This window comes from Geotrypetes seraphini, chromosome 2, assembly GCF_902459505.1.
Source record: "Geotrypetes seraphini chromosome 2, aGeoSer1.1, whole genome shotgun sequence".
Taxonomy (NCBI): domain Eukaryota; kingdom Metazoa; phylum Chordata; class Amphibia; order Gymnophiona; family Dermophiidae; genus Geotrypetes; species Geotrypetes seraphini.
Genome location: NC_047085.1, coordinates 85,669,434 through 85,685,510, shown reverse-complemented (window position 1 = coordinate 85,685,510; position 16,077 = coordinate 85,669,434). Strand labels below are relative to the sequence as shown.

General features: G+C 46.7%; 1 protein-coding gene across 3 annotated transcripts in view; it reads right to left on the bottom strand.

Moving 5' to 3' along the window:
* RBIS (ribosomal biogenesis factor) overlaps positions 1 to 16,077 on the bottom strand; it is a 42,996-nt gene that overhangs the window by 4,091 nt on the left and 22,828 nt on the right. For all 3 annotated transcript variants that reach the window (XM_033934731.1, XM_033934729.1, XM_033934730.1), the window contains exon 3: positions 12,068 to 12,184. In XM_033934731.1, coding sequence (XP_033790622.1) covers positions 12,068 to 12,184 — 117 coding nt within the window. The remainder of the gene's footprint in view (positions 1 to 12,067; positions 12,185 to 16,077) is intronic.

Here is a 16,077-nt window from a genome sequence, read left to right as displayed (position 1 = left end):
AGGAAAGCCTTCTCAATAGGGGAAAGAGGCAGATGAGAACAGCTTGCTCTTAAGCCCAGGCGCTGGAGAAATGGCCAAAAGGATAAGAGCACATGCCTGGAGGATTAATCTGACACGGGGGGGGGGGGGGGAATTTGCCCCGTCCCTGTGACTACTATCCACGCAGCATCCATACAAGCCTCAGTACTGCAATATTTAGCTTATTTCCTTCTTATAAATCAAAGTTCTGGCTGCTGAACTAGAGAAAGATGTTCAGCTGACAGGGCTTTGTTTACAAAGTTTTTAATAAACACAACTAATATACTACTTTATCCTAAAGCAAAATAAATAAATACAATTTTTTTTTCTACCTTTGTCATCTGGTTTCTGCTTCCCTTATCTTCTCATTCAATTCCTTCCATTCACTGTCTGTCTTCTCTGCGTCTTCCATTTGATGTTAATGTGCCTCTCCCTTCACCCCCAACCCCATTGGTCTGGCACCAATCTTCCCTCCGCTCCCCCATAGTCTGGCATCTCTGTCTTCTTCCCTTCCAGCATCTTCTCCCTACCCCCCTTCAGCATCTGCTCCTTTCCTCCACCACCCTTCTCTCTCACCACCTCACTGTCTTTCGGCACCCCTTGCTGCCACCTCCCCAAATCTATCTATCTCCCTCCCCTTTACCTTCGCGGTGCGTTTTGAGTAACTTCTTCAAAGCCGTCAGAGAATGCAAGCAGTAGCGTGCATGTGTGGGCAGAAGCTTCTCTTCTGACGCAACCGGAAGTTGCATCAGAGGAGATGCTTGCAGGCTCCGATGGTTTTGTGAAGAAGTTACTTAAAACGCATCGCGAAGGTAAGGGGGAGGGAGATAGATAGCTTCGAGTAGGTGGGAAGGGGCTGCGTGCGTTCTCTCCCTTAACAGCAGGGACAAGGCCATTCACCACTCCACGGGGCAGTGGATGGCCTTGTCCCCGTACCTGCAGTGAGTACTTTTTCCCCCCTCAGCGTTTCAGTGGGTAACACGTAAAGGGTGACCTATGAAAATGGAATTACAAGCCCCAAGTGGAAGCAAAGATATAATGACAAAGATGTGATGTAACTTTGTTGTGCAAATTTTCACCATTTTTGGATGAAAATATCTCTATTGTGTATTTGTTAATTTTTTCATTTTTATGTCATTTGAAAGAGCATCTTTTTTCTGCAAAAGCCACCCTGTTTCATCTTGGACCCAGCCTTACTTTGGTCAGAATTAAGGTCCCAAAGACATGCATCAAATATTTCCATGCAGAGATCCACGATGAGGCTAAATTTCAAAAAAGAAAGATGTCCAAAAAAAATGGCATAAATCGGCACTTGGATGTTTTAAATCGCCAAAAGTGCCAATTCGAAAATGACTTCCTGCTTGCCTTTTTGTCTGCTGTGTGTCCAAAGTTCAAGAGGGCAAGTTGGAGACATGTTATGGCTGGGATTAGCGCTTGGATGCTTTCAGTGATAATCAAACATTTTCCAAGACATCCAATTTAAAAGCGTCTAAGTGCCATAAATATACCCAAACTGACCAGATGAGGGATTATGTCACCTAGTGGTCAATGACTCAACCCAACAGCAGCACTTCATATAGGAAATCCTAGCAGAGCAGGTATCTGGAGTAGCTTGCTGAGCGGTGTAGTGAACCTTAGAAAGAGTGACCAGGCACATATCCCACCCTACCTACTACATTTACGGTGGAAAGTAGATCCCACCAAAACCGCAGTCATACGAGCTACTCGGGGGGAGGGTGAAATGTACACCTGACACAGGTTATGTGAAGTTCACAACAGTCTTCCCTAAGGTGTTCCACTGTCCTGCTGGCATGGCTGTGTGGCCAGTGTAGTATAAATGGTAGCCTCACCTCTGTCTAAATGGCTTGCTTTTGGACTTGAATGTTTTTCCTTTTGAAAATAGCTGAAAAGTTTAATGTCCTAAAGGCCAAAACATCTACAAGTAGATAGACAATAATAATAATTTTTTAAAAAGACATCTAGCAGTTTAGAAAATGGACGTTGTTGCCTCCTAATTTTTGGGTGCATTTCTCAGACGTCCAAAATTGGACTTAGACACACAGAGCCATCTTTGGCACCCTATTGTGTAAAACACAAATGAGCTAGAGCCATTATGTTTTACAATGCAGCTAAGCTTTTTGTGCTTACCATGCTTTAAGCTTATAACATATCTCTGCTCAGAATATTTTCATAAATTAATCATTAAAGTTGTTGTAAAACAATGGTACATTAATTACGATTCATTGGTCAGTGGTTGCTAAGACATTATCAATTTAGTACAATTGGCATCCCCATCGCCTAGGGACGGCTCCTGATAGCCAGAAAAGGCACCAGCCATGGGTTGTCAAGCTTTAAGCACAAGAAAAGGCACAGCATAACAAAATTGTTTAAACTGCAGATTTTACAAAAATGCACTTAATTTCTTTTCCTGACTTGCAAATGCTTTTGAACATCTTATCAATAGTTGACAAAGTGCCTGATGAAGTTGTTGTGAGTATATCAAGGGTAGCAATAATATGCTCTTCTGGAACCCAACAGGTGTCTCTACAATGTGGCCAATAAGGTGCAAAACGTTGACCAAGACATGTTCCTCAATTGAGATCTCACATACATGGCCAATCCACCAACAACTGCATAGATGCAAGCTAAATACCAACCAAAACACCTGCAATGAATAGGGTGATGTCATTTGAAATTTTGCTAATGCATAATTTAGTTGCATCAATGTGCTTTAATTCATTTTCTCTTGTCCCAGCAACTGTATGACCTTTGCTAAACCTCTCATCCAGAACAGGCCTGATAGATTCAATGTCCTCCTTTGGAATAAAGAAAAATTTGATACCAGGGACACTTTTGTCGCAAAAGTCAAACAGACCCTTTGTTGTCAAAATTTGGGTCTTGAAGAGGTGTTGTAAACTAGCATGGCCAGCTAAATGTTTTATATGTTCCTCCAATTCCATCACAGGGTGATTTTCCATGGCTTGTGCCAAAGAAGTTCCATAAATGGCACAATGGTGTTCACAGGTAAGGGCATGTTCCCAAAATATCTACCTCAACACATACTGCTAACATGACATTTTGATGTGACATCACAGTTCCTTGCAAAGATGATACTTTTGCATGTCTGGTCTTGCATTCAGTAAATAACACAGCAATAACACAGCACAACTAACTTCCATTTCGAGGGGTCATTTATAAAAGTACATGGCAAAACAAGATGTCATAAGCTAAAAGCATGGTAAGCACAACAAGTTTAACTGCACTGTAAAATGTCACCTCTCTAAATCATTTGCATGTTACAGAATAGGGCACTGAAGATGGTTCTGTATAACAGTGTATCCATGGATGCAAATGATGCACGTCTTTTTCCACGCCCCATCCCATTCTTGTAAGCTCTGCCTTAACTGCACAAGCCTCGAACACTTATGATATTAAAGACAGAGTTTGCAGGAATGGGGCAGGGACAGGAAAAGAACTCACCAGGATGGGAAAATGAGTTCCTGTGGGGATGGGGAAAAATTTGTCCCAGTGTCATTCTCTAATTCTGACCAAAGCAAGGCTGTGTCCATGATGAAACCAGGTGACTTTTGTACCCAAAAAGAAGCTCTTTGAAATGACATAAGAAAAAAATAATAGATAGATCTGCACCCCAAAATTGGCAAAGATTTGCATAAGAAAGTGGCATCAAATATTTATGTTGTTATATCTTTGCTTCCAGCAGGTGGCGAATCCCATAAATGGTTGCCACTGTGGCTTATGAATAAATGTACTGCCGACCACAACTACTGGTCCAGTTGTGTCCTGAATTAAAATATAGGTCAGGAGCAGAGGAGTCATCAAAGTAGGCCTTAAATTTCTTATTGTACCATTTTTCACATAGCTTGCTGGCCCATAAAAAGGGAGACAAGCTCATGTTAGGTTCCAAACTTTGCACAAGAACTTAGTACCAGGGGTTGTACTCAGGGCTGTGGAGTCAGAGTCAAGGAGTTGGAGACAATTTTGGGTACCTGGAGTCAGAGTTGTGGGTACCAGAAACTGAAGACTTGGATTTGAAGGATTTATCTACCAACTCCACAGCCCTGGTTGTACTAATCTAAAATTTTTTAGTCCTCTGACAGGTTTTATTAGGCTGCAGCATCTGAACAAAGTAGCTGATCTGTGTAATGTGGAGCATAGCACTTTGTAGATAGCCTCTATTCCAGTGGTCTCAAACTCAAACCCTTTGCGGGGCCACATATTGAATTTGTAGGTACTTGGAGGGCCGCAGAAAAAAATAGTTAATGTTTTATTAAAGAAATGACAATTTTGCATGAGGTAAAACTCTTTATAGTTTATAAAACTTTCCTTTAACAGTTAAAAGGAAAGATATATAAACTATAAAGAGTTTTACCTTATGCAAAATTGTCATTTCTTTAATAAGACATTAACTATTTTTTCTGCAGCCCTCACATTTAAAGTTTAATATCTTTTCTTTCTCAAAACTGGCACATTTCAATCACTATATTGAAAATAAAATCATTTTCCCTACCTTTGTTGTCTGGTGACTTTATTTTTCTGTGCTTTCAACTATTTTTCCAGGGCCTTCTTGTCCTTTGACTGTTTTTCTCTCCGTCTTCACTTTCTGCCTTGCATCCATCTTTGGCATTAACTTAAATGTTCAATTTTTCTGCTTTCTTTTCAAAAAGCACAGTTACTTACCGTAACAGGTGTTATCCAGGGACAGCAGGCAGATATTCTTTACGCATGGGTGACGTCACCGACGGAGCCCACGGTACGGACCTTTTTACTAGAAAGTTCTAGTTGGCCGCACCGCGCGTGCGCGAGTGCCTTCCCGCCCGACGGAGGAGAGCGTGGTCCCCAGTTAGTATAAGCCAGCTAAGAAGCCAACCCGGGGAGGAGGGTGGGACGTAAGAATATCTGCCTGCTGTCCCTGGATAACACCTGTTACGGTAAGTAACTGTGCTTTATCCCAGGACAAGCAGGCAGCATATTCTTTACGCATGGGTGACCTCCAAGCTAACAAAGAGGGAGGAGGGATGGTTGGCCATTAGGAAAATAAATTCTGAAGTACAGATTGGCCGAAGTGCCCATCCCGTCTGGAGAAAGCATCCAGACAGTAGTGAGTAGTGAATGTGTGAACTGAGGACCAGGTGGCCGCCTTGCAGATTTCCTCAATGGGTGTGGAACGGAGGAAAGCAACAGAAGCGGCCATAGCTCTTACCCTGTGGGCCGTGACAGCGCCGTCTAGTGACAGACCGGCCCGAGCGTAACAGAACGCGATGCAAGCTGCAAGCCAGTTGGATAGCGTCCGTTTAGAGACCGGTCGACCCAAACGATTTGGGTCGAAGGTCAGGAAGAGCTGAGGGGACAAGCGGTGAGCCCTTGTACGATCAAGATAGTAAGCCAGGGCACGCTTGCAGTCAAGACTGTGCAATGCCTGTTCTCCGGGATGTGAATGAGGTTTCGGAAAGAAAACAGGCAACACAATGGACTGGTTGAGGTGAAAAGCTGAGACCACCTTTGGAAGGAACTTTGGATGGGTGCGCAGAACCACCTTGTCATGGTGAAAAATAGTGAACGGTGGATCGGCAACCAGTGCATGAAGCTCACTAACCCTCCTGGCAGAGGTGATGGCAATGAGGAAAAGAACCTTCCATGTCAGAAATTTGAGCGAAGTTGTGGCAAGCGGCTCAAAGGGAGGTTTCATGAGGGCAGATAAAACCACATTCAGGTCCCAGACGACCGGAGGAGGCTTCAGAGGTGGTTTGATGTTGAAGAGGCCCCTCATGAATCGGGAAACCAGAGGGTGAGCCGTGAGAGGTTTTCCTAAGACAGGTTCATGAAAAGCCGTGATGGCACTGAGATGGACTCTGATAGAGGTAGACTTGAGGCCTGCGTTGGACAGGGAGAGCAAGTAGTCCAGAACAGTTTCCACCGCTAAAGAGGTGGGATTGTGATGATGACGGAGGCACCAAGAGGAGAACCTGGTCCACTTCTGATGGTAACATTGGAGGGTGGTCGGTTTCCTGGAGGCGTCCAAAATGAGACGGACAGGCTGAGACAGATTTCCTGAAGAGGTCAGCCCGAGAGAAACCAAGCTGTCAGGTGGAGCGAAGACAGATTGGGATGTAGTAGAGACTGATGTTGCTGTGTAAGTAGAGTAGGAAACACAGGCAGAGGAATGGGATCCCTGGAGCTGAGCTGAAGCAGGAGGGAGAACCAGTGTTGACGAGGCCACCGGGGAGCTATGAGGATCATGGTGGCTCCGTCCCTGCGGAGTTTGGATAAAGTCCGCAACATCAGAGGTAGAGGAGGAAAGGCATAGAGGAACCGATCCGTCCAGTCGAGAAGGAATGCATCCGGGGCCAGACGATGAGGAGAGAAGAGTCTGGAGCAGAACTGGGGCAGCTGATGGTTGTGAGGAGCTGCGAATAGGTCCACCTGCGGAGTGCCCCAGCGAGCAAAGATGGAGTGAAGCGTGGGAGGGTCCAAAGTCCACTCGTGAGGTTGAAGGATGCGGCTGAGATTGTCGGCCAGGGAGTTCTGTTCGCCCTGGATGTAGACAGCCTTGAGGAAGAGACTGCGGGCCGTGGCCCAGGTCCAAATGCGAAGAGCCTCCTGACAAAGGAGGCGAGATCCGGTGCCGCCCTGTTTGTTGATGTAGTACATGGCAACTTGGTTGTCCGTGCACAGGAGCAGAACCTGAGGGCAAAGAAGGTGCTGGAAGGCCTTGAGAGCATAGAACATGGCTCGTAGTTCCAGGAAATTGATGTGATGAAGACGCTCCTGCGGGGTCCAAAGACCTTGGGTGCGTAGGTCTCCCAGGTGAGCTCCCCATGCATAAGGGGAGGCATCCGTGGTGATGGTCATGGAATGCGGGGGCAGATGAAAAAGAAGGCCCCTGGAAAGATTTGAGGAGTTCAACCACCATTGTAGAGATTGCTGAAGAGACGATGTCACAGAGATGGGATGAGAAAGAAGATTCGAGGTCTGCGACCATTGGTTGGCCAGAGTCCATTGAGGTGTCCTGAGGTGGAGTCGTGCCAGGGGAAGCACATGCACCGTCGAGGCCATGTGGCCCAGGAGGACCATCATCTGTCTGGCAGAAATGGAGTGATGAAGGAGCACCTGACGACACAGGCGGAGCAGGTTCCGCTGACGGTCGGAGGGGAGAAACGCCCTCATTAGTGTGGTGTCGAGAACTGCTCCAATGAACTGAAGGCGCTGCGTGGGAAGCAGATGCGACTTGGGGTAGTTGATCTCGAACCCCAGGAGGTGGAGGAGAGAGATGGTCTGATGAGTGGCTTGTAGCACAAGCGGAGACGTAGGTGCTTTCACCAACCAATCGTCCAAGTAGGGAAACACCTGGAGGTTGTGAGACCTGAGGAAGGCCGCCGCCACAATGAGGCATTTGGTGAACACCCTGGGTGATGAAGCGAGGCCAAAAGGTAGCACTTTGTACTGATAATGGCGATGGTGCACCTGGAATCTTAGGTAGCGACGGGAAGCTGGATTGATTGGTATGTGAGTGTAGGCCTCTTTGAGGTCCAGGGAACATAGCCAGTCGTTCTGAGAGAGATGAGGGTAAAGCGTGGCAAGGGAGAGCATTCTGAACTTCTCCTTGACAAGACATTTGTTGAGGTCCCTGAGATCGAGAATGGGACGTAGGTCTCCTGTCTTTTTTGGAACCAGAAAGTAACGGGAGTAGAATCCCCGGCCCCTTTGTTCCAGAGGTACTTCTTCGATGGCATTGAGGAGAAGGAGGGATTGGACCTCCCTCAGGAGGAGGGGGGTTTGAGTTGAAAGAGAAGCAGACTCTACGGGAGGATTGTCTGGTGGAAGAGTCTGGAAGTTGAGAGAGTAGCCGTGGCGGATGATGTTGAGGACCCACTGGTCCGATGTGATGACCTCCCAACGGCTGAGAAAAATGTGGAGCCTGCCCCCGATTGGTTGAGGGAGAGGCAATGAGGGTGGAAGACTGGCTAAGCCCTGGAGAGAGGAGTCAAAAGGGCTGAGAAGGTTTGGCAGGAGGAAGAGGCTTGGCAGGTTGATTAGACTGTGCACGAGCCTGGTTGTGGTGTTGTTGGCGAGCCCGCCTAGGTTGCTGTGAAGGCGGGTTAAGCGGCCTAGCGGAGAACCTGCGCTGGTAAGAAGACTGTGGTTTGTAAGGCCGAGCAGGAGGGGCCTTCTTCTTTGGTTTAATGAGAGTATCCCATCTGGTCTCATGGGCGGAGAGTTTTTGTGTGGTGGTATCCAGAGACTCTCCGAACAATTCGTCTCCCATACATGGGGCGTTGGCTAGTCGGTCCTGATGGTTGACATCCAGATCAGAGACCCTGAGCCAGGCCAGGCGGCGCATGGCCACAGCGATGGCAGATGCACGAGAGGTGAGCTCAAAGGAGTCATAGATGGAGCGTACCATAAATTTTCTAAGTTGAAGCAGGCTGGAGATGTGCTGCTGGAATAGTGGGACCTTGTGCTCCGGCATGTACTTTTGCATGGCGGAGAGTTGCATTACCAGATGTTTCAGGTAGAATGAAAAGTGGAAAGAGTAATTGTTTGCCCTGTTGGCAAGCATGGCATTCTGGTAGAGCCGCTTGCCAAACTTGTCCATAGTTTTGCCCTCCCTGCCAGGAGGGGTAGAGGCATATACACTGGAGCCTTGAGTCTTTTTTAAAGTGGACTCAACCAGGAGAGATTCATGGGGCAGCTGGGGTTTATCAAATCCCGGGATTGGAATAACCCTGTAAAGGCTATCCAGTTTACGGGGTGCCCCAGGGACAGTTAATGGATTTTCCCAATTTTTATAAAAAGTTTCCCGTAGGATGTCATGCACGGGTAACTTCAGGAACTCCTTAGGGGGTTGATCGAAATCTAATGCCTCCAGGAAAGCTTGTGATTTCTTGGAATCAGATTCCAGAGGCAAAGATAAGGCCCCCGATAACTCCCTGAGGAATTTTGAAAAAGAAGATTGCTCAGGTTTAGATGTGGTATCGGGGGCCGAGGGCTCTTCGTCCGACGACGATGCATCCTCCTCGGTACCGAGGGGAGATTCCTCCCAGAGGTCCGGGTCTCTGACATCGGTGTGTGCGTGCCGAGAGACTGGAGTGGAAGGCTCGGTATGATGAGCTTTAGACCGAGACTTGCCTGAGCGTACCGAGACGGTACCAGGGGATGAAGACCTGTGTCTGTCTCGGTCCCGGGAAGAACGGTGCCGGTCAGGTTCGCGGGAAGACCGGTGTTCCGCTCGGTCCCGAGGAGGATCGGATGTCGTCAGAGCGACGGCCTCGGCATGGGCATGGATATGCGGTGCCGAGAGAATGGGCATGGAGGGGTCCATAGGTACCGATGGCGTGGATACCGGTTGGACGGTGTGGGGCTCGGGCCGGTCTGGTACCGAAAGCAGCGGTGCCAGGATAGAGGGCAAGAGCTGTTTAAGTTGCGTTTGGAGTTGTTCCTGCAACTTATCCTGGAGGATGGCCGCAATGCGGTCATCCAGGGGTGGCACCGGAACCACTTTTTTCTGCTTTGGTTCCATGGGTGCCGCTCTACGCTCCGGCGATAAGGAGGCCGATGACGAGGCACTCACCGATATCGGAGCGGAGCGCTTTTTAGTTCGGCGTGGAGCCGAAAGAGCCGGTGTCGCCACCGAGGTGGGAGGGCGCTCAAGGGTGGAAGGCTTCTTAGCCGGCTTACCTGGCGCCGGTGGCGCCGATGTAATGTCAGGCGGTGTCGAGGTGGTCGGTGCCGACTTCGATGGTGCCGCAGTTGAAGAAGTCGAGTCCATAGTCGGGCCGGTGCCGAACAGCAGACTTTGCTGGATTTGGCGATTCTTCAAAGTGCGTTTTTTAAGAGTGGCACAGCGGGTGCACGAGTCCGCCCGATGCTCCGGTCCCAAACACTGTAAACACCAATTGTGTGGGTCAGTGAGGGAGATCGGGCGTGCACACCGCTGGCACTTCTTAAAACCGGGCTTGGGGGGCATGAATGGAAACACGGCCTCCGCAAAATCAAACCCCGAGGCCTGGATCGTGACAACAGGCCCCGCCGGGGCAAAGACAAAAAACGAAACAAAAAGAAAATATTTTTTTTTTTTTTTTTTTTTGGAAATGAAATAAAAAAGAACCCGAAGGTAAATAAACGAAAAAAGAACGCGAGCGGGAAGGCAAAAAGAGGATTTCAATCGGAGTTGAAAAACGCACGTCTTCTTCGCTCCGCGGAAACGAATAAACTGGGGACCACGCTCTCCTCCGTCGGGCGGGAAGGCACTCGCGCACGCGCGGTGCGGCCAACTAGAACTTTCTAGTAAAAAGGTCCGTACCGTGGGCTCCGTCGGTGACGTCACCCATGCGTAAAGAATATGCTGCCTGCTTGTCCTGGGATAATCTACGTTTCCATGTCTTACCTTCCCTTCCTATCTCTCTCTTCTTCCGTCCTATTTCCATGGTCTGGCATCTCTTTCTTTCCTTTCTCTCCCTCCCTTTCCCCTGGTCTGGCATCTGTATCCTTCCCTCCCCCAACTTTTTATTTCTTTCACCCTGCCCCTTCTTTCTTTCTTTCTCTCTCTATCCATGCCCCCAATCTTTCTATATGTCTGTCTTTCTCTCTCTCTCCGTGCCCCATTTCTTTCTTTCTTTTTTTCTTTCTTCATGCCCGCCCTTCCTCTCTCCATGCCCCTTTCTGTCTGTGTCCCGTTTCCCTTCTTTTTTTCTGTCTCTGTCCCCCCTTTCTTTCTTTACTTCTCCCTGCCCTCCCCCAAGCCACCACCATTGGGGAACAGGCCGCCACCGCTGCAATCAGGTAAAAGGCCGCCACCGCCGCAATCGGGGAACAAGCTGCCGCTGCCACAATCGAGCGACTGACTGGCCCGGAACTTCCTCCCCGACATTAGAATTGACGTTGGGTGGCGAAAATTGGTCGGCTCCGAGCTGGGGAAGATATGTTGGGAGAGCTAAGACCTCGGGCGCTGGCCTGTTCCCCGATTGCGGTGGCTTGGGGGAGGGCAGTGGGAAGGGAAGCAGATTGGGGACTCCTGCTTTAGGCAAGGACAGATCGCGGGCCGCAAAATAGTCCCTTGAGGGCCATGTGTTTGAGACCACTGCTCTATTCTGAACCAACAGAGATCCAGCCAAAAATGTTTGCATGGTTTTGTTTGAGACCCTAATGAACATCAACATAAAATTTTGTTCAGTTTGGAGAAGGCTGAGCTTGGACTCATGGTCCACTTGATATGGAATAACCCTATCGAAAAAGGATGGAATTCAATTAAAGCCAATCTTAAATGACCTCATAACTGGAGTGAACATTGACGGCAACTTCAGAAGTTGGAAAATTAAGACCAATGCTGGGCAGACTTCTATGGTCTGAGTCTTATAAATCGCAAAAACAAATCAAGATCAAGGCTGGAGTGGGTTTCGACAGCAACTCCAGTAGTTGGGGAAGTAGAACCAGCACAGACAGATTTCTACACTCTGTGCCTCAAAATTGGCAGGAAGAGACAGAGATTATGGGGCTTATTTTCAAAGCACTTAGCCACACAAAGTACCACAATGGTACTTTGTGTGGCTAAATGCTTTGAAAATGGCCCCCTAAGTATACCAGTATTTAATCATGAACAAGTAGAACCTGTACAGAGTGCCAGATTCAACTCTGACAACCATTTTGGGAAGACGGATGGACCCTGCAGGTCTTTATCTGCCAACATATGCTATATACAGAATATAAGAAAAACTGCAAGTGAAGATATTAGGCCCTCATAAAGATTTGGGAAGAAGCAGAGAAGAGAATTGCATTTAGGTGAAGGAAAGGAATGTGTGTGCAACAAGAAAGCCAGAAGTACATAATACTACTTAGAAATGTGTCTACCAAGCATTTCTGTTCATTTAAATCACTTTTGCTACTTAACTGATGGCTAATGTTGAATCATGGGAATTAGCTGACTGCTGCTGTCCAAGAGTCCAAATGGTTACTTTGCCTTCATCCTATGTTCTTTCCAATTAGCTGATTTCTATTCTATGTTTCACACACCATTTTAAAAAGAAATGATTACCTGGTGCCTCAGCTGAGATTCAGATGACAATTTTCGTGAGAGGTTTGTGACTTTGTCCTGCACTTTTGCGAAAGCTTTATTAACTCGTCTAACATGCTCATCATTTACCAAATTTATCTGTAAAAAAGCAAGCACAGTCCTAGTATGTGGTTTGTAGGGAATGCAAATAAATGCAGACATAGTCATATTGCCTATCCAGTATTTTAGTTCATTATCTAAAATATGTAAACATGTATCAAGGCTTTTATTAGGATACATAAAACTAAAGCTAATAAATTGTAGAACTTTTATATAAATATATAACCAAGGGCAGAAACAACCCAGGCACCTGCTTGTCCTAGTACCTTTACTAGTGCCTAAAGGTCTGCTGTGTGCCTGCTACTACCTTAGTTTAAGAACCAACAACTAAACTATGGTGGGAAGGCTAGACCTAAGAAGAGATGTGCTCTGACAGAGCTGTATGCTACCGCTATGGAAAACTTAGGGCTCCTTTTACGAAGGCGCGCTAGGACTTTAACACACAGAATAGCGCGCATGCTCGCCACTACCGCCTCCTTTTGAGCAGGCAGTAGTTTTTTGGCTAGCGCGCGCTAATCCGGTGTGTGCGCTAAAAATGCTAGCTCACCTTCGTAAAAGGAGCCCTTAGTCCTGAAAAGAACTGCCATAAGCAAAAATTGCCTTGCCTGTCCCACAGAGGTATAAGAAGGAAAATGAATCTAAAAGAGGCTAGAAAGAGTAGAAGTGGGGGAGAAGACAAAAACACCCCAACTTTGTCTTAGCTCCTAAAACTTGTTTTGAAGCCATATTTTCAAAGGGTTTTTTTGCACCCCTGTGACTAACATGAAACGATGGCACAGAAAGATCACAAGGTATTTAGTTAACGGGTCCACAAACTATGGGCTATGAAGATCTTTTTTTCAGCTCACCATACTTCTTCTCCTGGTGGCCTGATCTAGCCAATAGGTCAGTATAATCCAGGGGTCTCAAAGTCCCTCCTTGAGGGCCGCAATCCATTCGGGTTTTCAGGATTTCCCCAATGAATATGCATAAGTTCTATGTGCATGCACTGCTTTCAATGCATATTCATTGGGGAAATTCTGAAAACCCAACTGGATTGTGGCCCTCAAGGAGGGACTTTGAGATCCCTGGTATAATCCAATCCAATCCAATCAGTTCTTATTAATCATTTTACCCAATAAATCTGGTCAAGGCAGCTCACAAATAAAAGTCTAGTACAACTTTAGGAAATACAATAAAAAATAAATAAAACTGACATAAAAGTAAATTAGTTACAAATTTCTGAAACAAATACATTTTTAACTTCTAAATTGCATACAGTTAATCTCATGCTTGATGTCCACTGGAAGCAAATTTTACCAAAAGGCAGCTAAGTAAGGTACTGAAGAAGAAAAGATTACATTTAATCCCCCCTCAGAGAAGAAAAATTAAGAAATAAAACCCAACATTTATACGAAGGGGTGTTGAAAAGTGCTCGGCCCAGCTAACTTCCCTAAATTCTGAGCGTTATTTTGCCATTGTAGCTGAAAGAGAGTGTTATTTTATTCTGCAAAGTGCCAGTTTGCAGAATTGTAATGCTATGGTTTGACATTGTTTCAGATCATTGATTGAACCATGTCAACGAAAAGTGTGGAATTTTCAAGTGTGGAACTCTAAGCCATCATGAAGTTCCTATTCCTGCAAAAGAAAATTCAAAAGAAAATCCATGATGCAAATAATGAGTGGCAAATGCCCATCATATTCCACAGTGAAGATATGGTGTGCAAACTTTCATCGTGGAGATTGAGACCGAAGATACAGCCAGGTCTGAGAGGCCTCAAACAGTGTCAACTCCTGAAATTGTTGACCATGTCCATGACCTGATTTTGGCAGACCAACAAATATCAGCTAAAACAATTGCTGAGACAAAACAGATTAGAGAATGACATGGGAAAAAAATTTGTCCCCGCCTCAGCCCCAATGAGCTCAGTCCTTATCCCTGCCCCGCAAACCATCTGATCCCATCCACACAAGCCTCGAATAGTTTTATACTGAACACAGCTACAATGCTACTTTATCCTAAAGCAAAAAAATAGAAATTTTTCTCAACCTTTGTTGTCTGGTTTCTGCTTTCCTCATCTTCTCGTCATTCTCTGCCTTCCATCCACTGTCTGCCTTCTCTCTGCCTCTTCCTTATGGCATCTGCTCTATTTCTGTGCCTCTACCAGAAATACTGTCTGTCACTCCCTTCCATCTCTCTCCCGCCTCCATTAGTCTGGCACCCATTTTCTCCCCTCCGCTCCTAACATGGTCTGGCATCCGTCTTCTTCCCTTCCATCACTCCCTCCCTCCCTCAGGTGGTTTTTAGCATCTCTCTCCTCCTTTCCTCCCTTCAGATCTGGTATCTGTCTCCTCCCCCAATGCTCTGGTATCTCTCTCCCTCCTCTCCCTTTTCCTTCTCAATTTGTCTTCTACCTCTTGTCTAGTTACTTTCCAGTCCTTAATTTCCCTTTCACTGTGTCTACCTACAGCTTGTCACCTCTTCCAGTATCTCACTAAATCTATCCTCTTACCCCAATCCAGCATGTGCTCTTTTTATTTATCCCCTTCTTTCATCTAGTATGTGCGCTCTCCCCTCTCCACTTCCTTCCAGATTCAGCTCCTCTAACCTCTCCCATCCAGTGTCTGCTCCCTTTTCTCTTCTCCCCACTCTCTTCTAGCATCTGCTCCCTCTCTCCTCTTTCAGCGTCTGTTCCTCTCTCACTCTCCTCTTCCAACCAGCATCTGCTCCCCTCTCCCTCCACTTCCCTTCAGCGCCACTCAACCTCTTCCCTTCGTCAGGCCACCTACCTCCCTTCCCCTTGCCTTCGCGGGTGCTCTTTAGAATTTTCTCTTCTTTCTGAGTTGTCCCGATGTGGTAAACCATTCTCGCAAATCCCGCACTTGACTGCCCCAAAGCTTCTCCTCTGACGCAAACAGAAGTGCGTCAGAGGAGAAGTTTGGGGATGTCAAGCGCGGGACTTGCAAAAATGGTTTACCATAATTGGACACCTCAGAAAGAAGAGAAAATTCTGAAAAGCGCCCATGAAGGTGAGGGGAAGGGAGGGAGGTGGCTAGACAAAGGGACAAGATGCTTGGATGTTTATTGTGGGGTTTTCTTGCCGCTGGCAGGAGGGAACGAGTGCGCACGCAATCGCGAGGAGGGCTGGGAAGGGAAGCAACGTGGCAAATACTTTAGTACGGGGACAAAGCCATTCACCACTCCATGGGGCAGTGAATGGCCTTGTCCCCGTAACCACGGCTACCATTTTTTTCTCCCTGTTTTGGCAGATTACCCGCGAGAAACAATCACCGTGTCATTCTCTACTACAGATATCTAAGGAATGTGTTGGGGTATAATCCACGAGCAGTTGAGTACGCAGGAGCTGTCAGCTAAGTGGGTGCCCAAATGTTTGAATGCTGACGGGACACTTCCAAATTGATTTTGCAGCATTTTCAATGAGCTGGTGCCAACCTTTTGGGACTAGTTACTGTTGATGAAACATGGTTACACCACTATGATCCTGAGACAAAACAATGGCGGACTCAAGTTTTCCAAGGACAAGGAAATTCAAGACCCAACAGTGAGCAGGAAAGGTCATGGTCACAGTGTTTTGAGATCAGGAAGGTGTTGTAATGACTATCTTCAAAGAGGCCAAACAGTTAATATAGAATACTATTGTAGCTGAAAGGAGAGGAAGGCTGCGGAAAAGAGTTCTCTTTTTGCAAAACAATGCACTTGCTCATAAAGCTGGCAAAATGATGGATGTTTTGACACAGTTGGAGTTTCAGTGCATAGACCATCCATCCTACTCACCAGATCTTGCTCCATCTGACTATTTTCTGCTTCCAAACTTTAAAGAGTTTGAAAGGGTGAGAATTTGAGTGATTTGGAGGTGACTGCAGCAACAGAGCAGTATTTCAATGACCAGACATCAAGATTATTTTTTGGAAGGGTTACAGAAGCTTCAGAC